This window comes from Bos grunniens, chromosome 22 (assembly GCF_055505025.1).
Source record: "Bos grunniens cultivar Pamir isolate PY7600 chromosome 22, Bosgru_T2T1.0, whole genome shotgun sequence".
Classification (NCBI taxonomy): domain Eukaryota; kingdom Metazoa; phylum Chordata; class Mammalia; order Artiodactyla; family Bovidae; genus Bos; species Bos grunniens.
This window is the reverse complement of record NC_141186.1, coordinates 23,503,917-23,527,667: the sequence shown is the minus strand read 5'-3', so window position 1 is coordinate 23,527,667 and position 23,751 is coordinate 23,503,917. Positions and strand designations below refer to the sequence as shown.

The 23,751-nt window shown below is 43.8% G+C and overlaps 2 protein-coding genes across 5 annotated transcripts in view; one reads left to right on the top strand and one right to left on the bottom strand.

Moving 5' to 3' along the window:
• Window positions 1-23,751, top strand: part of TRNT1 (tRNA nucleotidyl transferase 1) — a 97,495-nt gene that overhangs the window by 12,333 nt on the left and 61,411 nt on the right. The window lies entirely within an intron of this gene.
• IL5RA (interleukin 5 receptor subunit alpha) overlaps window positions 1-23,751 on the bottom strand; it is a 38,298-nt gene that overhangs the window by 4,618 nt on the left and 9,929 nt on the right. Inside the window, exons 5-10 of the mRNA XM_086366671.1 lie at window positions 22,380-22,533; window positions 22,118-22,305; window positions 19,534-19,679; window positions 16,294-16,432; window positions 1,997-2,093; window positions 573-657 (exon numbers count right to left, since the gene is read on the bottom strand). Of these exons, the coding sequence (XP_086222797.1) occupies window positions 573-657; window positions 1,997-2,093; window positions 16,294-16,432; window positions 19,534-19,679; window positions 22,118-22,305; window positions 22,380-22,533 (809 nt within the window). The remainder of the gene's footprint in view (window positions 1-572; window positions 658-1,996; window positions 2,094-16,293; window positions 16,433-19,533; window positions 19,680-22,117; window positions 22,306-22,379; window positions 22,534-23,751) is intronic.

Genomic DNA, 23,751 nt, shown 5'->3' with positions numbered 1-23,751 from the left:
GATTACTTCTCCCACTTGATGCTAGAACAATTGAACACATGTTAATAAGTGAGTGAGTGGTACACCTAAGTGCTCTGAGTGCATAAATGGCACCTACAAAAACATATTTGGGGAAGTCGTTTGCCTGCTCTATGGTTCTTTATATTTAGAAACTAGGGAAAATTCCTCTGAAAAACTTAGGGGTACTCAGGGGCAGAAACATGAATTCTTAAAATGTCAGAGTTAAACAGGTCAGTGGACGCATCTATGCCTGTTACTGTACAGAAGAGGAAGTCATATCTCATGGGGTTGAAGGAATTGCCCAAGGTCAGTTAAAACATGGCTGATAGAAAATAAAAATTCAGCTTTTCTGACTGGTGAGGATGCTCATAATTGAGTAGGACCTTTGCAATATTCAGAGATTGTAATGAACATGTATTAAAACAATCAGCCAGAGAGCAGGGTGACTAAAGCAATATGAAGACATCTGGCCTCCTGGGTAAAAGCCCTTTCTTGTAACATGGAAAACAAGTGGCTCAGTGACAGGACCCTGTCCCTGGGCAGATAGGACATTAGAGAACCTTCAGTATTACCTCATTGTTGATGATTACAAAGAAATCGTTAATATTACTCTTCGGCCCTGGAACAGGCGGAAACAACTTGGTCCATACGTGGCATCTGAAAACAGAGTGAAGGAGGGAGAGATGAGCAGAAGCAGCCTTTCTTGTGCTTCAGTAGCTGCTCTAAACAGTGACCTGGTTAATCCCCAAACCTGCCAATCAGTAAATTCAAAATCTTCATCCACCAAGACTTCCAAGTACCTACTTTGTAATAATAGTTGAAGATATAGGGGTACTGCAAGGCTTTGATGTGACTTCTGATCCAAGAACGACAAAATGGCAACTTCTTCGTGTTGGTACGTGTGGTCAGACCTGATTTCTGACGGTGAGGGACATCAGATGTGTGGGGTTCCAGGTCACCTATGGTGCTCATGCGCCCTTCCTCCTCTGTGTTGGCTCTCGGTCTACTTTTTTTCTCTTTTCTAAATTGCCGCCACCACCACCACCACCACCCCCCCCCCCCGGTATAGATACCATCTTATATAACATTTAAAATAGTGAAGCTGTTTAAGATAAGTCATTTTCTTTATTAAGGTTTGTTTTTTTTTTTTTTTGATGTGGACCATTTTTTAAGTCTTTAACTTGTTACAATATTGCTTATTTAAAAAAAAAAAGTTTTAGTTTTCTGACTGTGAGGCATGTGGGATCTTAGCTCACTCATCAGGAATCAGAACCACACCCCCTGCACTGGAAGGCAAAGTCTTAACCACTGGACCTCCAGGGAAGTCCCCTAAAAGTCATTTTCTAAACTATGAAAAAGCTAAGATAGAATATGTTCTGCAGCCTCCTAAGTGGCACTTGACCTTCCTGGACGCCAGAGGGTTGAGAAGTTCCTACTTTGGAACTTTTAGGCTTTGGCAGGCTCTAGGATTGGTTGCCAAATCTGCAAGATACTGTAGAATCTGGGAACGATGGGCTACTCTGGGGCTAGATGACAGAAGGGCCAGGCTAGGACTCGATACCTCATAACTGGGGATGATAACACAGGAGGCACTGTGGTGACTTCAGCACCCAGAGGCTGCCTTCCTTTCCCTTAGATGTAACAGACGTGCCCTGGGGGCTCAACGGAAGCACCTAAGAACTGAGTGGAAGACAGTCAAGGAAGCAAAAGAACACAAATGTGAAACCTTCACAGGAATTAGCAGACTGTTGGCAAATTCAAGAAGGGGACATCCAGTGACTGAGGCTATATTGAGCTCTGTCCAGTTTCTGTAAATCACCTGTTTCCCAGTTTTTTATTTAGTCCACACTCATCTTGGAAAGGCTGTCCAGGAAGACACAAAAATACTGTAGATTCCACCTGATAACAAGAGCCCTCCATCCAGTGGGCGCCTGGCAAGAATGTAATTCAATATTCAGATCCCAGTGAAAGCACCCAAAATAAAAGGAATACCTACATTCTGCAGATGAGTGAGAAAATTAACAAGATGAAGCAGATGGTCATCATAACTGCAATAAGAAACCACTCTGTCCAGGGCTTCTGATCATCCTTCCCTAATGAAAAAAGAAAGAAAAATCAGAACTAGAATTAGCATTGAGAGAAATGACGACAGTAGGGCATCAAGAGGCTTGGGTCTGAGTTGCAGGTGCTGCGTGATGCTTAACTTTCCTGAGTCTTAGATTTCTTATCTGTAAAGGGTAACAGGCATCTCACAGAGCTGATAGGAGAGTGAAATGCAACAATGGCAATGAGACTATTTTTAATCTTGAAACACTATTTAATCACTGAACAGGTATTTATGGGATATATTCTAGGTAATATGCCACCTGGATCTTGGCGTTTAGCGCTTTGGGTGAGTCATGAGGATTTTAGATGAAAAAGCTGTAAAAATGTAAGCCTAATCAGTAACCTAATTGTGTTGCAATCAAAATATCTTACAAAGTTGGACTTTTAGAGGAAGTACAGTATGGAATAATACTTGTAGGTAACAACAAAGGTATCAAACTCTGTTGAAAGTACTTTACAATCTTGTTGTTTAGTTGCCAAGTCATGTCTGACTGTCTGTGATCCTGTGGACTGCATCACACCAGGCTTCCCTGACCTCCACTATCTCCCAGAGTTTGCTCATATTCATGTCCATTGAGTCAGTGATGTTATCTAACCATCTTATCCTCTGCCACCCTCTAGTCCTCAATCTTTCCCAGCATTTATAGTCTTACAATTTACAATCTTAATTGTCCTCAAAGCAGGTCTTGGAATCATGTCCATTTCACAGATAGGGACTTAGATGCTAACTGCCCTGATTCAGTACAGAAAGTGTAAATGCCATCCGACTCAAGTTAAATTTCCTTCTAATCTACATTCAGGGGGTAGATCTTTCTATGGGCTTTAATGATAGCTTTGGGTGTGTGTGTGTGTGTTTTCATTTAAGGTACTGGAAATGCATTCAAGAAAAACCAAATGGTGGTTAGGGAATAATCTGCTTACTAAACTTCCTGATTCATTTTTAGAGAAGATGAAAATATCACATTATCTCTTGAATATACTGGCCTTTCTGTGTTTGTTTATTCCTTTATTCACCCATCTAGTCAATATTTATTGAGCTCCTAGAGTTGACTCATTGGAAAAGACTGTGATGCTGGGAGGGATTGGGGGCAGGAGGAGAAGGGGACGACAGAGGATGAGATGGCTGGATGGCATCGCTAACTCGATGGATGTGAGTCTGAGTGAACTCCGGGAGTTGGTGATGGACAGGGAGGCCTGGCATGCTGCGATTCTTGGGGTTGCAAAGAGTCGGACACAACTGAGCGACTGATCTGATCTGATCTGATTGTGTATTGGACTCTATACAGCTTGCCGGGAGACAGCGTTAAAAGAACCCATTTGAGACTTCTCTTCCTGCAGTTGAGGGAAGAACTTGCTAAGTAAATAAAGACACAGGTAATTCAGTGACAGCAGCTCTAAATGCAGGGGTGAGACAGACACAGCTCACCAGGAGGTCCTAATACTCAGTTTGCCATTAATAGTTGCTTCTATAAAATGAGGAGTAAATGTAAGTGCAATTTTCAAGTCCTTGTAAATATCTTAAGACTTGGGAAAAAACCCCAAATACATAAAACTCAAATCTTTCAAGGTGTCAGGATGGAGAGATGTCTTGAGGATTTAATGCTCGTGATTCCAGTGTTGCTTTGATCTCTTGCACTATTTTTTTTTTTTTTGCCTCCTGAGAACTCTTACTTGGGGTTGATCCTCTACCTCCCAAAAGCTTTAATCTCTCCTCCTTCATCTTTCCCCTTCTGCTTTCAGATATTCATAGAACCCTTTATCTTTAAGGCATTATTTTACTTTGCCATCTCTCTGTCAGTGATCATCAAATACCATCTTACTTTATTTCCTAGACTCATTTGTTGAATGAGAAATTCAGGCAGCTTCATTTTCCCGTCTCAGAAACCACTTTTTAAAATCCCAGATGACTTCCTCCTGGTTGAAGCCAAAGGATGGTTGGTTTCTTTTTGCAACTTTATATTCCCTGACCTTCCTCTGAATTTCAGACTTGATGGTTATGCCCACCTGGAAACCAAGCCACTGAATCCTCCACTCAGATCTTCCTCTGCTTCGATATAATTTCCTTCCCTCCTTCTTAATTTCAGCTGGCCCTCTCAGCTCAACCGTGATCTCTTGGTGTTTTTCCACCGTAATCTATTCTTTGAACTTTGAAAAGTTTGTTGAGCACAGCTTCGTCTTTTAATTCCATGGCTTCTTCTCCTGCACCTTTATTCCTGCCCATCTCTTGGTCTGGATCTGAGATTGCCCATACGTGGAACCCACTGGGATGTGCCTCAAAGCTGACAACATTCAAAACTAAACTCGAACCCTTCTTCGCATCAAAGCAGCTTCCCTCATGACCTCTCCCTTTTGGTCTTCACTCTTCCAAATTCCCAAACTGGAGTCCTTGAAAGTTACTTTGATTCTCCTCAACCACTGTAGACCCCACCTCCTTTCCTCACTGGTTCTGTTTACATCAGTGCCTCACAGCCAACCATACATGCGAGCGAGGCGTGCTCTTGTCTATGGCGCAGTTTACACCAGTGGGTCACACTAACCATAGTTGTGAGAGTCATGCTTTTGTCTATGCCTTTGCCTAGTCTTGTTGTGAAGGTGGCCATTCCGGACCTCAGCTTCCTCATTTGCAAAAACAAGGGAGTTGAAATAGGACTCGTAAGAATGCTCTCAATCCAGCACATTTTCTAGTACCCTGACTCAGTCTAGGGCACCATCATTCTGTGTATCCTGATCTCTCACATAATTAATTTTAGTATATTTTCACTGGTGAAAGTAGTAGAAGAGAATAAAAGAGAAAAGTCAGCAGTAACCAGCAGTCACCAATAGGTTATTTTCTATACACATTTTTACATTTACTTTTTAGGTACCGGACATTCTGCAAAGGGCTTCCTGTGTAATCTCAGTTGAATTCTCAAAGCAGCACTTCAGGGTGGGCACTGCCATCCACATCTGATGGATGGAGGAGCTGCAGCAGAGACGGGTGGAGCCGGGGGAGGAGCCAGGACATGCTGAGCAGCTGTGCTCTTAACCACAGTGCAGGGGCCCCGCCCCCCAGACCCAGAATACACTGCACCGGCTGGCGCTTCACAGAACAGATCCTAAACATCCCCGAGATGTGCAGCACTGTCCTCAGCGTCCTCTTCCCGCCGGAGACCACTTCCCTGCAGGGCAGCCTTGCTGTGCTGCTTCTTAGCTGCCGGAGGTGGCTGTGTTTTCAGGCTGTGTCTCCAGGAGAAGGAGGTTGCCTTGCATGCCACTACTCCTGTGGTTCCCTAGGCTTTAGTCGGGACCGAATCACTTTAAGTGATTCACTCTGACCATGGCATGTAAAAAGAAGTTTCATGTGTTTACAGCTATTTTAAACACCGGCGGTAGCCACAGTTTGCAAAATGATGAAAAACAGAGGCTCAGAAAGACAAACCTTTTGTTTTCCCAAGTACCACAGAGACTCAGTTGTTCTAGGATTAGTATTCAGTTCGCTGGGTTGTCACCAAGTGTCCTGTTAAACTTAGTTTTTACTGCACATGGCTACTATAAAGAGCAACTGGGATGAACTAGAATACCATCAAATCAAATAGTGTCTCACTTTATTTCCCACTCTGATTTCATGAATAAGGGGCCCTGCCTGCCTCACTGCCCCATTTCTGAAGCTCACCCTTCCACACAGTGAGCCGTTACACAAGTTCCCTGACAAGCACATTCAGAAATTCCACACTAGTCCACATGGGATATAAATTTAGCAAGGGTTATGTCAGGAGCAGACTTCTTCCTGTTTTCAGTGGTTTAGACAGGTGAAACTTGAGTCCTGCAGGAAGAATGAGCAGTGTTGTAAACATTATCAGCGTGGTACACTGGGTCCCATTGGTGTCTAAAATTGTGCAGTTCACTGCAAGCAGTGTGTCAGGCCCCGATAAGAGTGCCGTTTACTTGTGAATGTGGTTACACAAATCTTTTCAGTTAAACTACTGTCTTGCTCTTCACTTCAGTACTCGCATTAATAAGTGAAGATGCTCTATGAATTAGCAAAATTTAGAGACACAACTGATTTTATTTCTTTTGATATAAAAGTTGGTGATGCCTGCAAGGTGAGAAGCAGTCATGATTCCTGTCTGGAAGAGGTGGCACTTGAGTCATTTCTCCCCTCCTGGCTTCTGCAGTGTCCCAGTTTTGTTTTAGAACCAATCCCTTACCATCACCTGAGGACAGAACTAACCCAGACAGCAGAACTGAGGTCAGCTTTTCTTCAAAGAAAACCTGAACTGGCAGATAAATTTAGTGCAGGAAAAAGCGTTCATATATTCAGGAAAAAGCATTCACATATTCACTACCAAATGAACACTGCCTGGGGATTATCTAATGTTACATGATTTCTTCATGCAAAAATGAGTTGAGAATCAGCTATGTGACTAAATGAATAAAAGACAGCACCTACTCTGACTTCACTGAAAGTTGAGTAGGGGAATAGTCCCCACTCACAGTATATATCCTTCAGGTGAAAATGAAGAATTTTACTTCTGTAAAAGTTCAGAGGCCCCTCAGTACATCATTCATTTGAATTTGAGGTCTCTGACATTGGAAATTCTCTGAGGAACAAGTATTTCCAGGTAACTTGAATCATTTCTCTGACTCAAGAATGACTTTTGTGCCATTGAAGTGGAAGCCACAAATGTTTCTTTTCAAGAAATTGATGAGCACTGTTTGGTTATGCAGAGGTGAGCTTTACAAAGAGGAAGTCGCAAAGCCTGTCCTGCTCAGGAGGAGAAGCAGTTTAGGCTCTGCACCTTATCCTAGGACGTTCTCCCAATATTGGCAACTTGGAGCGTTTGGGAGCTCAAGCTGCCTGGTTTCTGGTGACCTTGGCATCTTTAGTTGCTGACATCTCAGCCATTCAGCCTTGAGAATAAGGGAGCTAAAGAAATCTCTTCACATGTTGTATGATCTGGGAGTGTACGGTGGGAAAGGGAGAGAGGGGGATAGATATGATGGTGGTTGAAGATACCCAGACCCTGGACCCACAAGTCCCAGCTCTGCCTCTGGCTGCTCTCAGAGCTTTGTCAAATCTTCCCCCTGCTGGTGCTGTAGCCCCACTTGTTCTTAAATTCTATGATCTTTATGGTTCAGACTGATAACTCTTAGACAGTCAGTTTGATTTGGAGGCCTGTTCCACCCTTAAGCTCTTTGTGTGAGCATGACTTTCAGGGATCCCATACTGATTTTGAATCTGATTTCAGTCTCAACCATAGGTTCTAAGGGAAAAGACTGATTAGTAGATTGATGGGGCTCTTCCAGTGAAGCAGCCATATTCGTTGTCTGTTAAGCCAAAAGGCACTGGAAGGAGTTCTCAGGACATGGACGGGGCTGGATAACTGAGAGGATGCAGATTTGTTAGTGTATGAAGCCTCCTGTGCTTGCTCCTCATTGGAGGGGGAGACTGGCATCGTTTGTGAAGGGGCCCCCAAGAGGGGTCACAGACTCACGATGCAAGCAGAAGTCATAAGCATGCCTTTCAGGTGGATGAGCTTTCTGAGACAGCTGTCAAGTGGATTTTGAGCTTCACCTGGTTTAGGGAGACAAAAAGAGGGAACCAATCCAGCCTTGTGGACAGAATGTAGATAGTGCAGGACCCAGAGCAAAATGCAGAAAACTTGTACTATGTTCATCTGGGGAAACGGGGCTCAGTGACCCCAAATATGGAAAGGACATGCCTTGGGGGGTGTGGGCAAGTGCATGCGCGTGCGTGTGTGCGTGTGTGTGTGTGTATACTTGTATGCACTCAGGATTCCCTAGAGGGATTGCTGCCAGACTGTTGGTCTCCAGCAGGACTTGAAGCTGAGTGGAAAACTCCTTTTTGCCATCTTCTTCTTTGCAGACTTTTCCACACAGCACCAAGGGCTGTGTGTCTTATAGGGCTCCAGGCAACCCAGAACTTTCTTCCCTGTAAGGGGTTTTCTGGGCTTTCTCTGTCCACCTGCTAAAGCATCTGAGAGCTGTCCTCACAGAGACTTAAGAAACATAAGTGAAGCACTTTGATCTGGGTTCTCCCACTTGCCACGAGAGGTGTCCCTGAGCAGGGAGCCCTCGGGAGGATCCATCACCTGCTTTGCTCAATAGGGATAAGAACTGATTGAGTTGATTGCTGTAAAGTGATCATCACAGTGCTAGTTCACAGTAGGTGTTCAATGAATCTTCTTATAACTGTGATTGTGAGTGAATACATCGTGTTCAGCAGTAAGGCACCAAGATAATTTCCCTAAATCGTCAAAGCCAGGCTAAAAATCAAGTCCTGTCAGAATCCTCAAAAGATTGAGTCATAAGCTCAGGCCTGAAGGGAAAGAAAACACTGAATATTCAGGATACTGGAGAGTAGGAGAGGGCATCAGGCGTGATGGCTGTCACCCTCCGGAAGGTCTGTGTGAAAATGAACACCATGGACAGCTCATAGGAGGTATTTAGACTAGAGTATCCTGAAGAGGTTGATGAAATCCCCATTGCTTGGTTTGCATGGAGGCTGACAGCTCACTAGCTGACAGGGTGGCCCTTTTACTGCCGCTAGCCCCTGTGCCACCCCCGCCCGCCTCCATCTTCTGTGCTGGCACTGTGACCACATCACAAAAAAAGCAGGGCATGGACCCAGCCCTGTGGCTGCATTCCAGGTCCTAGTCCATCACTTCCTAGCTCTCACTTGGGCCAATTCCTTAACCCCTCTGCATCTCTTTTCTTGCCTCTAAATTAGGAAAATCCCGTGTTTGTGAAGCTACGTAAGATAAAATAAGTGAACGTGCCGGGCACAGTGCCTGTCCCCAGAGCAGGGCCCCACCTCCCTTCTAACAGCTGGGGGGCGCATCATGAGACAGAGGTCACGCACAGAAGGCCTGGGGGGCAAGTCCAGCTTCGGGGGGCTGGACTTGAAAGCTAAGTGGGAGCTCTCTGCTCCTGACATCTGGGGACAATGAGAAAGCTCCTGCTGGCCCTCCTTCAGGCCACAGGGCTGAATTGTCCTGTGCCCCCACTGGGAACAAGTAAGCAGTGGGGTGTCAGCCTGGAAACCACAGGAGCCTGGGTGAAAGGAAGCAATGGCCCAAATCAGCCACCACATTTACCAACCCCAAATCCCCCATTGCAAAGAAAACCCGAAATTGCCACAAGTTATATCACCCTCAGGGAATACTGAGGGTGGGTTTTTCATTTTATTGGGTCAGCTTTGTATTCTTCTATCAGTTTTTGTCACTGTTGACCCAGAAGCCCACCATTTCTTCCTGAAAGCTTTGGAATTTGCAGAATTCATTTCCGGTGGAGAGTGAACCTGAGCCCTCTACCAGTGTCTCCCCTTTACCTTTCTCCTGCCTGGTTCGCTCCCTGTTCCAACACAGTGTGAGGATTTAAAGAAAGACTGACAAATAGACTGGGCCATAGTTTTTTTTCTTTTCTGAGTGCTGAGGGTGGAGCCAGCAAAGTGTAAAGTTAAGGAGGTGGATTGGAGGGCCTGGGAGCGATTTCATGTGCCCTGGGGCTGCTGTGCCGGGCTCCCTCACTCATTCACAGCCCATGAATGTCAGATCCAAGGAGAAAGGCACTAGAGTTTCCCTACAAGAGCCTGGCTTCCATTCCCCGCCCCCACCCCCACCAAATCTTACTTCCCTCCCTGATTTTCTGCTTCCAGCTATTTTCATGAAGTCCTTAGAGTCCTGTGAGTAATAGGTCTTGTTGTAGAAGGTGCCCTGAAAGACAGCTGCCATCCGTGTTTACCTTGACCATGCAGCTGAGCCATCTAAGAAGTGCAGTGAACTTTCTCCTCCTCCTCTGGGTGTAAGCGCTGCACATCTCAGGCCTAAAGCAATATTTTTATTTTTAACTACATTTTAATTGGTACTTGGTACCTTCGTCTGATAGACCCTGGCTTTTAGATACTGATTTCATCAAGGGCCCAGTTGTTCGTTTGAGAGGCAACGCCTGTGACTGTGGAGAAGACCCATCACTGATGTGCAAGACTCAGATCCACTGAGCCTGACCAGCGACATGGCTGGGTGGATGCACGTAACACTTTTCCATGGTAAAGGCATTACTGTAGGAAACTGCTTTGGTTATTGCTTGTTTCATGCATGACATTTGAGCTTCTGGGAAGGGAGGGAGAATATGATGGACTTTAGAAAAGGAAAAGCCTCACTCAGACCACAAACCCCTCAGGAGACAGAGGGTTTTGGTAAACAGGAGATGGCAGAGATAATAAAGGAACAGAACAATCCGGAAGTTAAGAAAGTTACAAAAGGAGAAAGAAGTGTGAAAAGTGGGAAGTTAGCTCTTCAGATAAGGCAGAGAAGCCACTTGAGGAAGGGCAGCTGATAACAAGGGCAGATAAAATGAAACTGCTTCTTCCATCTGAAGAATAAATAAAAAGTATTCCGTGCCCTGGAAATCCCAGCCTGGGAGGACAGAGTTTCAAGGTAGACCGAGAGTGCCCAGAGGCTGGCGGACCCCTGACCACTGTGCCCTGTGTCTCTTGACTGTGCAGTGACCTTGCCAACCGAGCTGGCCAGCAGTCCTGACTCCTCCATCCTCCCTTTTCTTCAATCAAAATGTATTCATCTGGTGTCCCTCTCTTGATCAAGATCCTTGGGCTCTCATGGGTTAACTAGTCAATCGAATTTATTGCAATTTACTAATTGACTCATATGTCACCTATTTGAGAAAATTATCCATTAATAGCCACTTCTTGGCTGTTTGATAACTACTGAATTATTAAATATCTCTGGGTCTCCACTTCCCTCAAATAAGGGAGGTGGACTTAATAATATCTAACAGAGAGGTGGTATTTGAGTTGGGTCTTGGCATGAAAATGGAAGGGGAGGGCTCCAGAGTGCCATTTATGAGACAAGGTAGGAAAGGAGGAAGAATGTTAGAGGAAATGAATGGAGTGGGAACACTGCCTGGTGGGCTGCAAGCAGAGCATAATTATTGCTGCATCCTCGCGGGGTAAGGAAGAGCCTTGTGAAATGTCTCAGAGGAGCCTGGGCTTCCTATTAGTTTATTAATCATCTTGATGGCGATGGAGAGCCTGCATTGATTAAATTCACTAATGATCCTAAACTGAGCAGGGGAGTAAATTCCAGAAAGGATGGATTTATAAGGTTAGTGGTAATATTAATCAGTGCATCTTCATGACCAGGGTGGCAGTAAATGAAATAAGATTTGCCATGATGATGGCAGGGAGGCATACCTGAGGGCAAAGGATAATGAACCCAGTTCCAAACCGGGAAGCTGTTGTTTAGAAAATAATAATGGGGTGCCAGTTCTAAAGTGCAGAGTGAATAATAAATTAAAAACAAGCTTAAAATAAACTCTCATTCTAGGTCAGGCTCTCTCTCAGCACTTTGGTAGGGGGCTGTCACGGCGGGGGGTAGGGGAACCTGAAAGTGAAAGGCAGATTGGAAAGAACTTACAAAGGAGGAAATTCACCTGTTACAGGGAGGAAGCTGAGACCTGGGGAGGTTAGGGCTGACTGACTAGGTCAGGGGCAGCCACTCTGTCCCCTGCAGGGTGACAGCAGATGGCCCTGCCTTCGTAGGACTAAGGTAGTCTGTCTCTGCTTATAGTCTCTGATTACTTGGCTCATGAAATGTTATCTCTGCATCTCTAACTTCAGTCAGAGAGCTAGACACTGCCACAGCCACGGCGAAAACCTAGATCTCCTGATTGTGTCTCGCTTTCTTCCTCTCTAAGTTCTAAACTCTTCACAGTCAACACTGATGAGAATTCAGAACACAAAGGCTAAAACATCAGAACTGGCTCCACAGCCAAGGTACCCACCATGGTCTCCAAGTTAGTTTGAGGTCCTCCAACAGCACTGAGAAAAAATAAAAATCTCTGAAACTGTGTGTGCAGTAATGTTGGGAAGACACCTGGAAATATCAGTACTTTGGGGCCAGTGATTTTTGTACCTTTGGGGAATAACAAAGCATTAAGACAAAATCCCACCAAATGCAGGTAATCAAAATTAAGCTTCCACTATGTGCAGAGTACATCATGAGAAACGCTGGGCTGGAAGAAGCACAACTGGAATCAAGATTGCCAGGAGAAATATCAATAACCTCAGATATGCAGATGACACCACCCTTATGGCAGAAAGTGAAGAGGAACTAAAAAGCCTCTTGATGAAGGTGAAAGAGGAGAGTGGAAAAGTTGGCTTAAAACTCAACATTCAGAAAACTAAGATCATGGCATCTGGTCCCTTCACTTCATGGGAAATAGATGGGGAAACAGTGGAAACAGTGTCAGACTTTTTTGGGGAGGGCTCCAAAATCACTGCAGATGGTGACTACAGCCATCAAATTAAAAGACGCTTACTCCTTGGGAGAAAAGTTATGACCAACCTAGATAGCATATTGAAAAGCAGAGACATTACTTTGCTAACAAAGGTCCGTCTAGTCAAGGCTATGGCTTTTCCACTGGTCATGTATGGATGTGAGAGTTGGACTGTGAAGAAAGCTGAGCACTGAAGAATTGATGCTTTTGCACTGTGGTGTTGAGAGTCCCTTGGACTGCAAGGAGATCCAACCAGTCCATTCTAAAGGAGATCAGCCCTGGGTGTTCATTGGAAGGAATGATGCTGAAGCTGAAACTCCAGTACTTTGGCCACCTCATGCGAAGAGTTGACTCATTGGAAAAGACTCTGATGCTGGGAGGGATTGGGGGCAGGAGGAGAAGGGGAAGACAGAGGATGAGATGGCTGGATGGCATCACCGACTCGATGGACGTGAGTCTGAGTGAACTCTGGGAGTTGATGATGGACAGGGAGGCCTGGCATGCTGCATGCAATTCATGGGGTCACAGAGTTGGACACGACTGAGTGACTGAACTGAACTGGTGCGCATTTGATGAAATTCATAACCTTGTTGAAAATTCCCTGCGATGGGTTTGTGTTTCTTCTGTTGGGTCCCCTCTTGGGGAGAAGAGTGGATCTCGATTGCGCAGTTGAAGCAATGTTGGTGGGTTGGGGGGTGGGGGGCTGTGTGTGCTGGGTCTGCTTTCTCAGGTTGGGGCCTCAACCTGGGAAGGAGGGTGTTGGGGGAGGGGGAAAGACTGGCCTTGGCCAAACCATGAAGTAGGGGTTTCTGGCCTGTTTTCTCAGTTCCTCTTTTCCTTTCTCTTCCCTCTCTCAGGAAGGGTCTTGCTGCTCCTCTGAGTCCCAGTAGGGTCATATGGGGGCAGAGCTACAAGGCTGTGCTGATCCTGTGGTGCAACTTTAGGGGCGCCTTTCCCCTTGGGAAACCCAGTTCCCCAAGGCCTTGCAGACTCAGAACCATGTTCCATCCCTTGGGCCTTTGCTTGTCTTCCCCAGCCTTCCTTGGAAATCTCCCTGCTGTGTCTTTGATCTGGCCTAACATGCACATGGGCCAGTGGGCACTGCCCAGGAATGTCCTTCAGAAACACTTGGTAGCCTAAGTGTCTTATTTCTAAATAGGAAATCATAGCATGTGCTGAAAGAAAGAAATCTGTCCTTTAGTACCTGTCATTAGCTACCTCATAGGATGAGGTATATGACATGCACGTGCTTGACAAGCCATAACCACACAGTTAGCTACCAGGATCTCTTGACCACCTGTAACCACAAAGTTAGCTACCAGGATCTCTTAAATGAGTCTTTAATTTGTTCAGGGTTTTAGCTTGTAGCACCCAGCCACGGTGCTGTAGGGCTAAGAGCTCAGGCATTGGAGTCAGTCAGCCTGGGTTTGAATTCCATCTCTGCCACTTACTGGCCATGCAGAATTAAGCAAACTGTCTAAATGTTCAAAACCTTTTTTTCTCATGTACAAAACAGTTTTGTGGATAGGATTGGTGAAAGGGTGCCTGTAAAGCCTTTGGCTCAGTGCTTAGAGGGGAGCAGGTAGTCAACAATAAATCTTATCTATTGACATTGTTGTTTCTATTTCACAATAACCTGTGAGGCAGGAGAAGTGGATTTTGTCTCCTTAGTTCTGGGAGCCCCCAAGGATGGGCAGAGAGAAGTGATCTCTTCTAGGCTGAACAAGTAGTTAGCATGTCCCAAGGCTAGTATGAAACCTGAGCTTGCTATGGAAGACTCTAGAGTTTTGAGAAACAGTAGTTGTTTTTGTTAACTGTCCTCTTCTCTCATACAGTGCCCCCTGCATGGCCAAGATACACAGGTGGCAGCAAACACAGGGAATGCATGTTCTAGCTCCATGGTGCAGGACCGCCTCTCCAACTTAAAGAGTTACCATCTGACATAGAGGACGAGTGGGAATCTGCCCCTTCATTCAGAGCCACCATCATCACCCTTCTCCGATCCCACAGAGAGATACAGTGATCACCTCATTTGCCTAGTAAGCTAGTCAGTTTAATCATAAACAAAAACATCTGCAGAACCAATATAGGAGCCCAGGTGGTGCCCAATCCTAGACATGAAACAATAGACTGGTTCCAAATCAGGAAAAGAATACATCAAGTCTGTATATTATCACCCTGCTATTTAACTTATATGCAGAATAAATCATGCAAAATGCCAGGCTGGATGAAGCACAATCTGGAATCAAGATTGCTGGGAGAAATATCAATAACCTCAGATATGCATGACACTGCACTTATGGCAGAAAGTGAAGAAGAACTAAAGAGCCTCTAATGATGAAAGTAAAATAGGAGAGTGAAAAAATTGGCTTAAAACTCAACATTCAGAGAACTAAGATCATGGCATCTGGTCCCATCAGTTCATGACAAATAGATGGGGAAACAATGACAGACTTTATTTTTGGGGGGCTCCAAAATCACTGCAGATGGTGACTGCAGCCATGAAATTAAAAGATGCTTACTCCTTGGAAGGAAAGTTATGACCAACCTAGATAGCGTATTCAAAAGCAGAGACATTACTTTGCCAACAAAGGTCCGTCTAGTCAAGGCTATGGTTTTTCCAGTAGTCAGGTATGGATGTGAAAGTTGGACTATAAAGAAAGCTGAGCGCCGAACAATTGATGCTTCTGAACTGTGGTGTTGGAGAACATTCTTGAGAGTCCCTTGGACAGCAGGGAGATCCACCCAGTCCATCCTAAAGGAAATCAGTCCTGCATATTCATTGGAAGGACTGATGCTGAAACTCCAATACTTTGGCCACCTGGTGGGAAGAACTGACTCTTTTGAAAAGACCCTGATGCTGGGAAAGATAGAAGGCGGGAGGAGAAGTGGATGACAGGATGAGATGGTTGGATGGCATCACCAACTCAATGGACATGAGTTTGAGTAAGCTCTGGGAGTTGTTGATGGACAGCGAGGCGTGGCATGCTGCAGTCCATGGGGCCGCAAAGAGTTGGACACGACTGAGCAACTGAACTGAACTGAGGTCTGTTTTTGCTGAAGGCCTGGGTCTGAATCCAGATTTTGTGGACCCTGACCTTATTAAGTTTTTTTTTAATTAAATTTATTTATTTTAATTAGAGGCTAATTACTTTACAATATTGTATTGGTTTTGCCATACCTTATTCAGTTTTGAAATCTTCTTTATGAAGTGAAACAAAAGTAAGAATTCAAAATTAAGTATGGAAACATTACAGAAATGGAGACCAGATTAGTAGTTGAGAGGGGTTAGGAATGAAGGAGGAGAGAGAGATGGATGTGCGTATAAAAGGGCGCAAAGAAGAACCCTTGTGGTAATACATACGTGAACCTACGCATGGAATAAAATTGCGTAGAACTAAATACACAAATGAGTACATATAGAACCAGTTAAATCTGAGTAAGATTGATGGGTGGATTCCTTGCCACTGTTTTTGGGTAGCATATTGCAGTGCAGGTTTTTAAGAGGTTCCTCCTGAAAGAAACCAAATGAAGTCTACATGAGTTCTTTCACCATGTTTCTTTGCCACTGCATATGAATTTATATCAAAATTAAAAAGACATATTTTGGAAAAATTGGATAGAAGTGGAATTAGGTAATCTGAAAAAAATGAATAGGCACCAGACTTGGGAAGACCTTGTGCTCTTGAGAAGCTTGAAGGTTTAAACTTCACCGTTCTTATGGTAAATCCACCTCTGGTCAGAAAGGCAGCAAGCCAACTGACAGGGTAAGGCATAGTAGAGACAACGAGAGCATTTCAAGACTCAGAAGTGAACATGTCCACTTTCCAGGAGGATCTGCTACAACCACGAGTAAGGCCACGTGCCTTAAAATAAACAAGAGGTACTCACCCACGTAAATGGGCCGACTCCACTCGCTCCAGAGCCCCGTCGCTCTGCACACAGGGCTCACTGCTGCTCTCACTTGAATGTAATACTTAGAAACATCATCAATTATGGTGATGAGTGTATTGGTTGTCATTTTTTCTGTCTAAATGGAAAAAAATAACATGATAAGACTCTCCGGAACATGCTATTTAAATTATGCCAGTGACTAGACTGGAAGGTCATATGCAAGTGACTCAGTGTTCAGCGGCCCGTTTAAAATCAGTAAGACACACGTCAACTAGGGTCTTCTAGATCACTTCAGTATGGATGCGTTGGCAGTCATCCTTCGATGGAAAGCTAATAGCAACCAAAATAAATAAAATAGGCAATTGTAAGATCTCAGTGATCCATCTCGGTCCAACTGATATTTCCAGAGTGAAAGACTGGAGGGGCCCATAGCAGGATGTGTAACTCCCATCATCTTGTCCCAAGATATTCTGTAATCACCTAACAACATGCCATGGCTTCCATCATACTCAACAGGTGCCAGCAAAGTGCAGTCTATGACATATCTGGCCTGCTGCCTGTTTTTATAGAAACTGCAAGCTAAGAATGACTTACATATTTTCAACAATTGAAAAATATAAAAAGAGTATTTTGTGACACACGAAAATTACATGAAATTGAAATGTCAGTATCCACAAACAGTTTTACTGGAATGCAGTTATGCCTATTTGCTTGTATCTGTTGCAGAGCTGAGTAATTTTGGCAAAAACAGCATGGTCTGCAAAGCCTAAAATATCTCCTCTGTGACCTTTTACTGTAAAAGCTTGCTTATCCCTGTTTCAATGTGTCACTCCCAGCCGGGGGTGGGGAGAAGTGAGGGGTGGAGGGTGCATAAGGAAGTAGAAAAGAGCAGGGCCCTTGAATCTAGGGAAGAGGGGTTTGAATCCTAGCTCTAACCTCTAACTAAATGCAGGGCAAGTTGCTTAACCTCTCTGAGCCTCAGTTTTCTCATCTGTAAAATAGGAATAATACCATCAAACCAATGGATTATCAAATAAAGAAGCCCTAACTTTGTAAAAGCCATGCTTAAATATATTTTGGGTCGAATCACATTAAAACTTCTAATATTCAGCAATCCATTTTTGATCTGCAAAAACAACCATTTGGGGTATTTCAACCTAGTAATATACACTCAGTAAATTCCAATTTGTCATAGGCAACATAGACTGATATTCTATAGTGTTGAATTGACCCTGTTTTCTCACAAAGCCTTGTATATTCTCTCTTCTGGTCAGTGTCTTCACCATGCAGCTAATTCCCTCTGCCCCAAACCAAGTTTATGTCCCTGGGGTCTCCACGTTACATACTCCTGGATATAGTTCTCCTTTCCTTGTCTCTACTCCAAAAACACTGCCATTTTAGGTCTCATCAGTTTTTGCTTGGACCATTGCAGTAGCCATGAGACTGCTATTTCTATTTCCACATGTTCCCTCTACCCATACCCAGCTTTTATGCTGCTACCAAAATAATTCTACGTTTCTCCAGATGTTTTCACATTTCTCTATGAAACACTCCAGTGGCTTCCATTGCTAATGGCCATGGTTTTAAAAAGAGAAACTACTTATTCCAAGCAAAATCTTAGAGGCATTCTGGGAGAGGTGCTCATGTCAGAGCCAGAGTTACAATTCCAGTGTTGGTCTTAGGTCCAGCTGACTGAGTTACTGCCGCTTGGCTGAAGGAGCCGTGTTCTCTCAAGCCTTGGTTAATCCTTCCGCCTAGGGCCCTGGCCACTCCAAGTGTACTGGAGGACTGGCGTGAGTGAGGGCTGTTTACTGTGGTCCTCAAGGAGGAAATACACAAATGGAGACAATTTGGGAGCTTTCATAGCAAGTTGAAATTGCCGTGGCATCCAAGCTCAGGATCACTGGGTCTGTCTTTGGCTATACTTGATTCTTCTAGCAAATCATACCAGTATATGGTGGATTAGACATTTTAAAAAGAAAGCCAGTTTTTTGCCGTATTTACTTGGGCACGCTGGCTAAAAAAGGTCCTTCTCTGCTTCTCCCACTAGGCAGGTTTCTATTCATCCTTCAAGATTCTGTTCCATTCCTCTCCCTTGGTGGAGGCCCTGGCAGCTTTGTTGACTCCCTGCTTATCCACCTGGCCTCTTGGTCAGGCAGCTCTGAGACTGGGTGAGTGCATCCTGCAGACCAGGCCCCTTGAGAGCAGAAATGGCGCCTATTTGTCTATCTCCCACTAAGAAGCCAGCTTATAAACATCTTTGTTAAACCAAATTGAGTTTGCAAGGCAGGAGTTTGAATCCTGACTTCTCCAGTTTTTTCCTTTGCTTTGTGATGTTAGGCAACTTACTTAATCTCTCTGTGCCTCACTTTCCTGTAAGGGAATGATCATTGTATAGTTACATAATAGAGAAACTGTAAGTATAACAAGGGCCTTCCCTGGCTCAGTTGGTAAAGAATCTGCCTGCAATGCAGGAGACCCTATTTTCCATCCCTGGGTCAGGAAGATCCCCTGGAGAAGGAAATAGCCACCCACTCCAGTATTCTTGCCTGGAAAATTCCATGGACAGAGGAGCCAGGCAGGCTACAGTCCTTGGGGTCACAAAAGTCAGATATGACTCAGCAATTAAACCAAGTATTGACAAAGCTTAACTTATAGTTGATGCTTAATAAATATTGACTTTAATTTAGCTCCTTTCCCCTTGACTTTTTTGTCCATTAGGGCTAATGAAGTGGCATTTTTTTTTAAGTTGTGGTAAAACACACAAAACAAAAAGTTACCATCTTAACCATTTTTAAGTGTGTGGCTCGACATTCACATTGTGCACCCCATCTCCTCCTTTTATCCGTTGTGAATAATACTGCTATGAATATGGTTGTTCAAAGGTCTTTGAGACCCTGCTTTCAATTCTTTTGGATATGTACCCAGAAGTAGAATTGTTGGGTCATATGATAATTCTATTTTTAATTTTTGAGAAATCCCCGTACTGTTTTCCATAGCAGCTGCACCATTTCCCCAACAGTGCTAATGAACTTTTATCTAATCCTTCACATTATTTTCAACCCAAAATAGGTCCTTGCAAGACAAAAAACCGGTAAGGTTTGATTTATTTTTATAAACTGAGATAGTTACCTTCGACTTTGTTAGTTCCAGGCTATAACCAGAGCTGTCAAATGGACAAGAATTTTTTTTTTAAAGAAATCTGTCATCAAATAATGGAATGATTGGAATAATTACCTGAAAATATCCTTTCTTTGCATTGTAAATTTTCACCTCATAATCGAAGCAGTGGCTTGGAAAAGCAGAAACTGGTTTTTCCCAGTGGATAGAGAGACAGGTTCCTTTGATCTCTGCCGTGACGTTCGCTGGAGAATTTACTCGATCTGTGTTAGAGAACAAGGGTTTGGTGATCATGGTTGATAAGTGCAGTCCACCCACATTTCTCAAGGTATTTCTAAGCTACATATTCTCAAGTATTTTCCTCCCGCATTTAACCAACAAATCTGCAAGCCGCAGAACTCTGGCAGCCCGCATCTGACTCCCATCTTACAGCTACAGGAGAGATCTCTTCTGTAAACCTCAAAAATTCCTACTTAAACAGTCTCAAATGGTTGAATGCCCTTTCCTTCAGCTTATTAAGGCCCACCCCACCATCCATTTTTACTTCCCAAATTGGGCCAACCTGAAGATAAACCTGTTCCTGGAGCAGTGTCCTGGAGACCCAACTAAGCCCTGTGCTATGGAACAGGTGTGTGGCTGGGCTGATCACTTCCCCTTTCTGGGCCTCAGTTTTTATTTCATTTTGGTTTGTGTATCTTGTTTTCGTTTGTTGTGAGGATTTGGTTTTTTCTTACAGAAAAAGAACGGGTTGGGCTAAATTTGTCTTTGCTTATAACTCCATAGTTCTTTACCCTGAAATCTCACTTGATTGTTTTATGGCCGTTTGATATGGGTGGCAGTTATTTCTAATTGAGTGAACTTGTCTAAAGTTATGTGACTTGGATCTCACAATTACTGAATCATAGGGACAAGCTAAAAATGGGGCCCTCTGGCTCCAGAGCCTGCCATCCCTTAAGCTGAAATGTTTTTCACCAAGAGAACATTTATTTCTTTTAGTAATATGAGGAGTTGGTCTCAATAAAATGAAAATCATACAAGAAAATAAATGTCCATAGTCTGTCCCAGGCTGTGTCCATTTTCGCATTAATATCATTGTTTCATAGGTCTCTCTCAGTATTTTTTATTACCTGTTTTCATGAACGTGACATTTTTAGGTCATTTAATATGACCTAAAATATGCTGTTGAAGAGAATTGTATAACCTCTTTAGCAAGTACTCAAAAGTTATACATCCATACACATATGGATGATGGAAAAGTAGAAACAGATACATATGTCACAAACCACATCCTTTAAATAATAACATTTTGCATATTTATTGGATACTTAGGCCAGGCACCATTCTAAGCACTTTAAAATTATTAACGTACTTAATTGTCACAAAGACCTTGTAGGAAGAATTGATTTCTCCCCATATTTCAGGTGCAAAGCCTGAGGCACAGAGAAATGGCCAGCTTGTCTAAGGTCGCTCAGCGAGTGAGTGGAGAAGCCAGGATCCAGGGCCAGGCAGCCTGGCCCCATAGTCCACACTAATAGCCACGCCATCACGGAAACCTTGAACATGAAGCACCAGAAATGCTCTGTGAAGGGCTCCTGATGAGTTTCATTAATACAAGTATTTAGGATGAGGGAGAAGGTCTTCAGTTTTGCAGACTGAACAAGTGAAAGCTTAGCTCATATGCTTCAGTCAGAGAATCACATGGTGAGGGAGATCTGGTAACTCAAGAACACCCAGAGGAGAGAGTCCAGAGGGCAGAGGACTGTGAGAGGGATGCACGAGAAGCCGGGGGCAGAGAGAGCTCAGGATGAGAAACCTGGCTGCCTTTGTGTAGCTGAGGGACCTTCTGGTGGGGAAGGAATCAGACTTGTTTGGGGGTGATGCCAACCCCTCACAGGATCCGTGGGCAGACATTTCACAAGCCCAGCCAGAGCTGCTGAGTGGTGGTCTGGGCTTCTTTCAGCAGGGAGCTCACTTTCCCTGGGTTCTCAACTAGCGGAGATTTTATCCCCTAGGGGGCATTTTGAAATGTCTGGGGAATTACTAGGGCCAACAAGGACCTACTGTATAGCACACAGAACTCTGCTCAGTGTTATGTGGCAGCCTGCGTGGGAGAGGAGTTTGGGGAACAGATACAGGTATATGTATGGCTGAGTCACTGCCGTGCCATGAAATTATCACAGCATTGTTAATTGGCTATACTCGAATATAAAATCAAAAGTTAAAAAAAAGAGAAGACTAAGTTTTAGAGATCTGCTGTTCAACATTGTCCGGATAGTCACCAATACTGTATTGTGCACCAAAGATTTGGAGGATACATCTCATGTTACCTCTTACCTCTCTTACCTCAATAAAACTAAAATTTAAAAAATAAAAATCATTAGGTATTGAGGTTAAAAAAAAGTCTAGGGACATTCTTATTGTCACAACTTGAGAATGGGGTGAAGTGCTATTGGCGTCTAGCAGTTGGAGACCAGGGCTGCTCCTGGACACCTTGTAAAGCACAGACAGCCCCAGAGACTTCTTTGGCCAGATAATATGAGTAGCGCCGAGGCTGAGAAACCTTGACCCTGTGGTTTTTAAGCAGGAGCCATGTGGTCGTTCAGTATTAGATGAGTAGCCAAACTAGGTGATATTTATAAACCCTCCCAGTGCTGAGATTCTGCAATTCAATTATTCTGGTTTTGTGTCAAGGCTGTCTTACCAATGGCATGAAGGGCAAAGAGCTGATCAAAAGGCTTGATCGCAGCTTCCTTGCTAGAGCCGTTAACATATACTGCAAGGTAGTCTCGCCCTTTGCTATTGATGAAAGTCCTGGGAAACCAGCAGGCAACATTTCTCTGCAGGACGTCTTTGCTGTATTCCTGACATTCTTCAATCCAAGAGCGATACCTATATTGGAACACTCATAAGTTTTTAAGGCTAGAGGAAACAACCCATTCGCATAAGTGAAAATTGGTACTAACCTGTAGTAGAGGAAGTACTGTGTATCATCAGGGACATCCTTGCCAACAAGCCAGGTGCAGTGAAGAGAAACTTGGTATGGTCGTAAGTGTGTGTAATTATCTGCTTTCGTGTTTGTGGTGCAAGTTAAATTCACAATCTCCGTTCCAGGAGACCCTAGGTGGTCAAAAATTGGAAAAAAAAATAGCAGATATACATATACATGAATTGTTTCACATTTTGCTGTACAGTGGAAAGTAACACAACATTGTAAGTTAATTCTATTCCAACAAAAAAAATTTTTTTTAAAGAACAAAGCATTGCCACAACAGTTTTTGATAGTTTCTTTTAAACTCATAGGGATTGGGGACATCAAAAAGTAATTGTCACCACACAGTTATAGAAACCTATTTGCAAAAGGTCATCTTTCTGGGGGATGAACTAAAATGACTAAGCCCTACTTTCTGACTTCAAAGTTTTACAGCTTCTTTGCAGGGAGGGTTTATATGTGATAGATATTAGAATTCAAGAGCAGTGTGATAAATTGTCATTCTGAGCTTGGTATACAGCAGCCTCAGGGTTCTGATGCTCCATTGTCAATAACTAGTTATGACTGAGAGAGCTAATTGAGGAAGGTCTCCAACGCCACTTTGCATCAGAGAACGAAGTGATTCATTAGGTAGTATCCAAATGGTTCATGAGTGACAGAGGTTGCCGCTCAAAAGGAAAGTAGTTTTGGCAACATCGCAAAAGAACACTGCCTCTTTAGAGACTCAGTACACAGACTAGTGTGTTAAAGTCTACTTTAGGTCACCATAGAGCACTGAGTAGAGCTCCCTGGGCTATAGACTCCGTTCTCATTAGTTGTCTGTTTTATACGTAGTGGTGTATGTATGTCAATCCCAGTCTCCCAAGCCACCCTACTCCCTCTTCCCCTTTGGTATGTTTGTTCTCAATATTTGTGTCTCTATTCTGCTTTGCAGATAAGTTCATCTGTACCATCTTTGTAGAGTCCACATGTGCGGTGCTTAGTCGCTCAGTTGTATCCAACTCTTTGTGACCCCATGGACTTTAGCCCTCCACGATCCTTTTCCATGGAATTCTCCAGGCAAGAATACTGAAGTGAATTGCCATTTCCTTCTTAATATATGATACTTGTTTTTCTCTTTCTGACTGACTTCACTCTCTTTGACAGTAGGTCCATCCACATCACTGCAAATGGCACAGTTTGGCTCCTTTTTATGGCTAATATTCCATTGTATATATGTACCACATCTTTATCCGTTTCTCTATTGATGGACATTTAGGTGGCATCCATGCCCTGGCTATTGTAAATAGTGCTGCAGTGAACATTGGGTTTCATGTATCTTTTTGAAATATGTTTTTTTCCAAGTA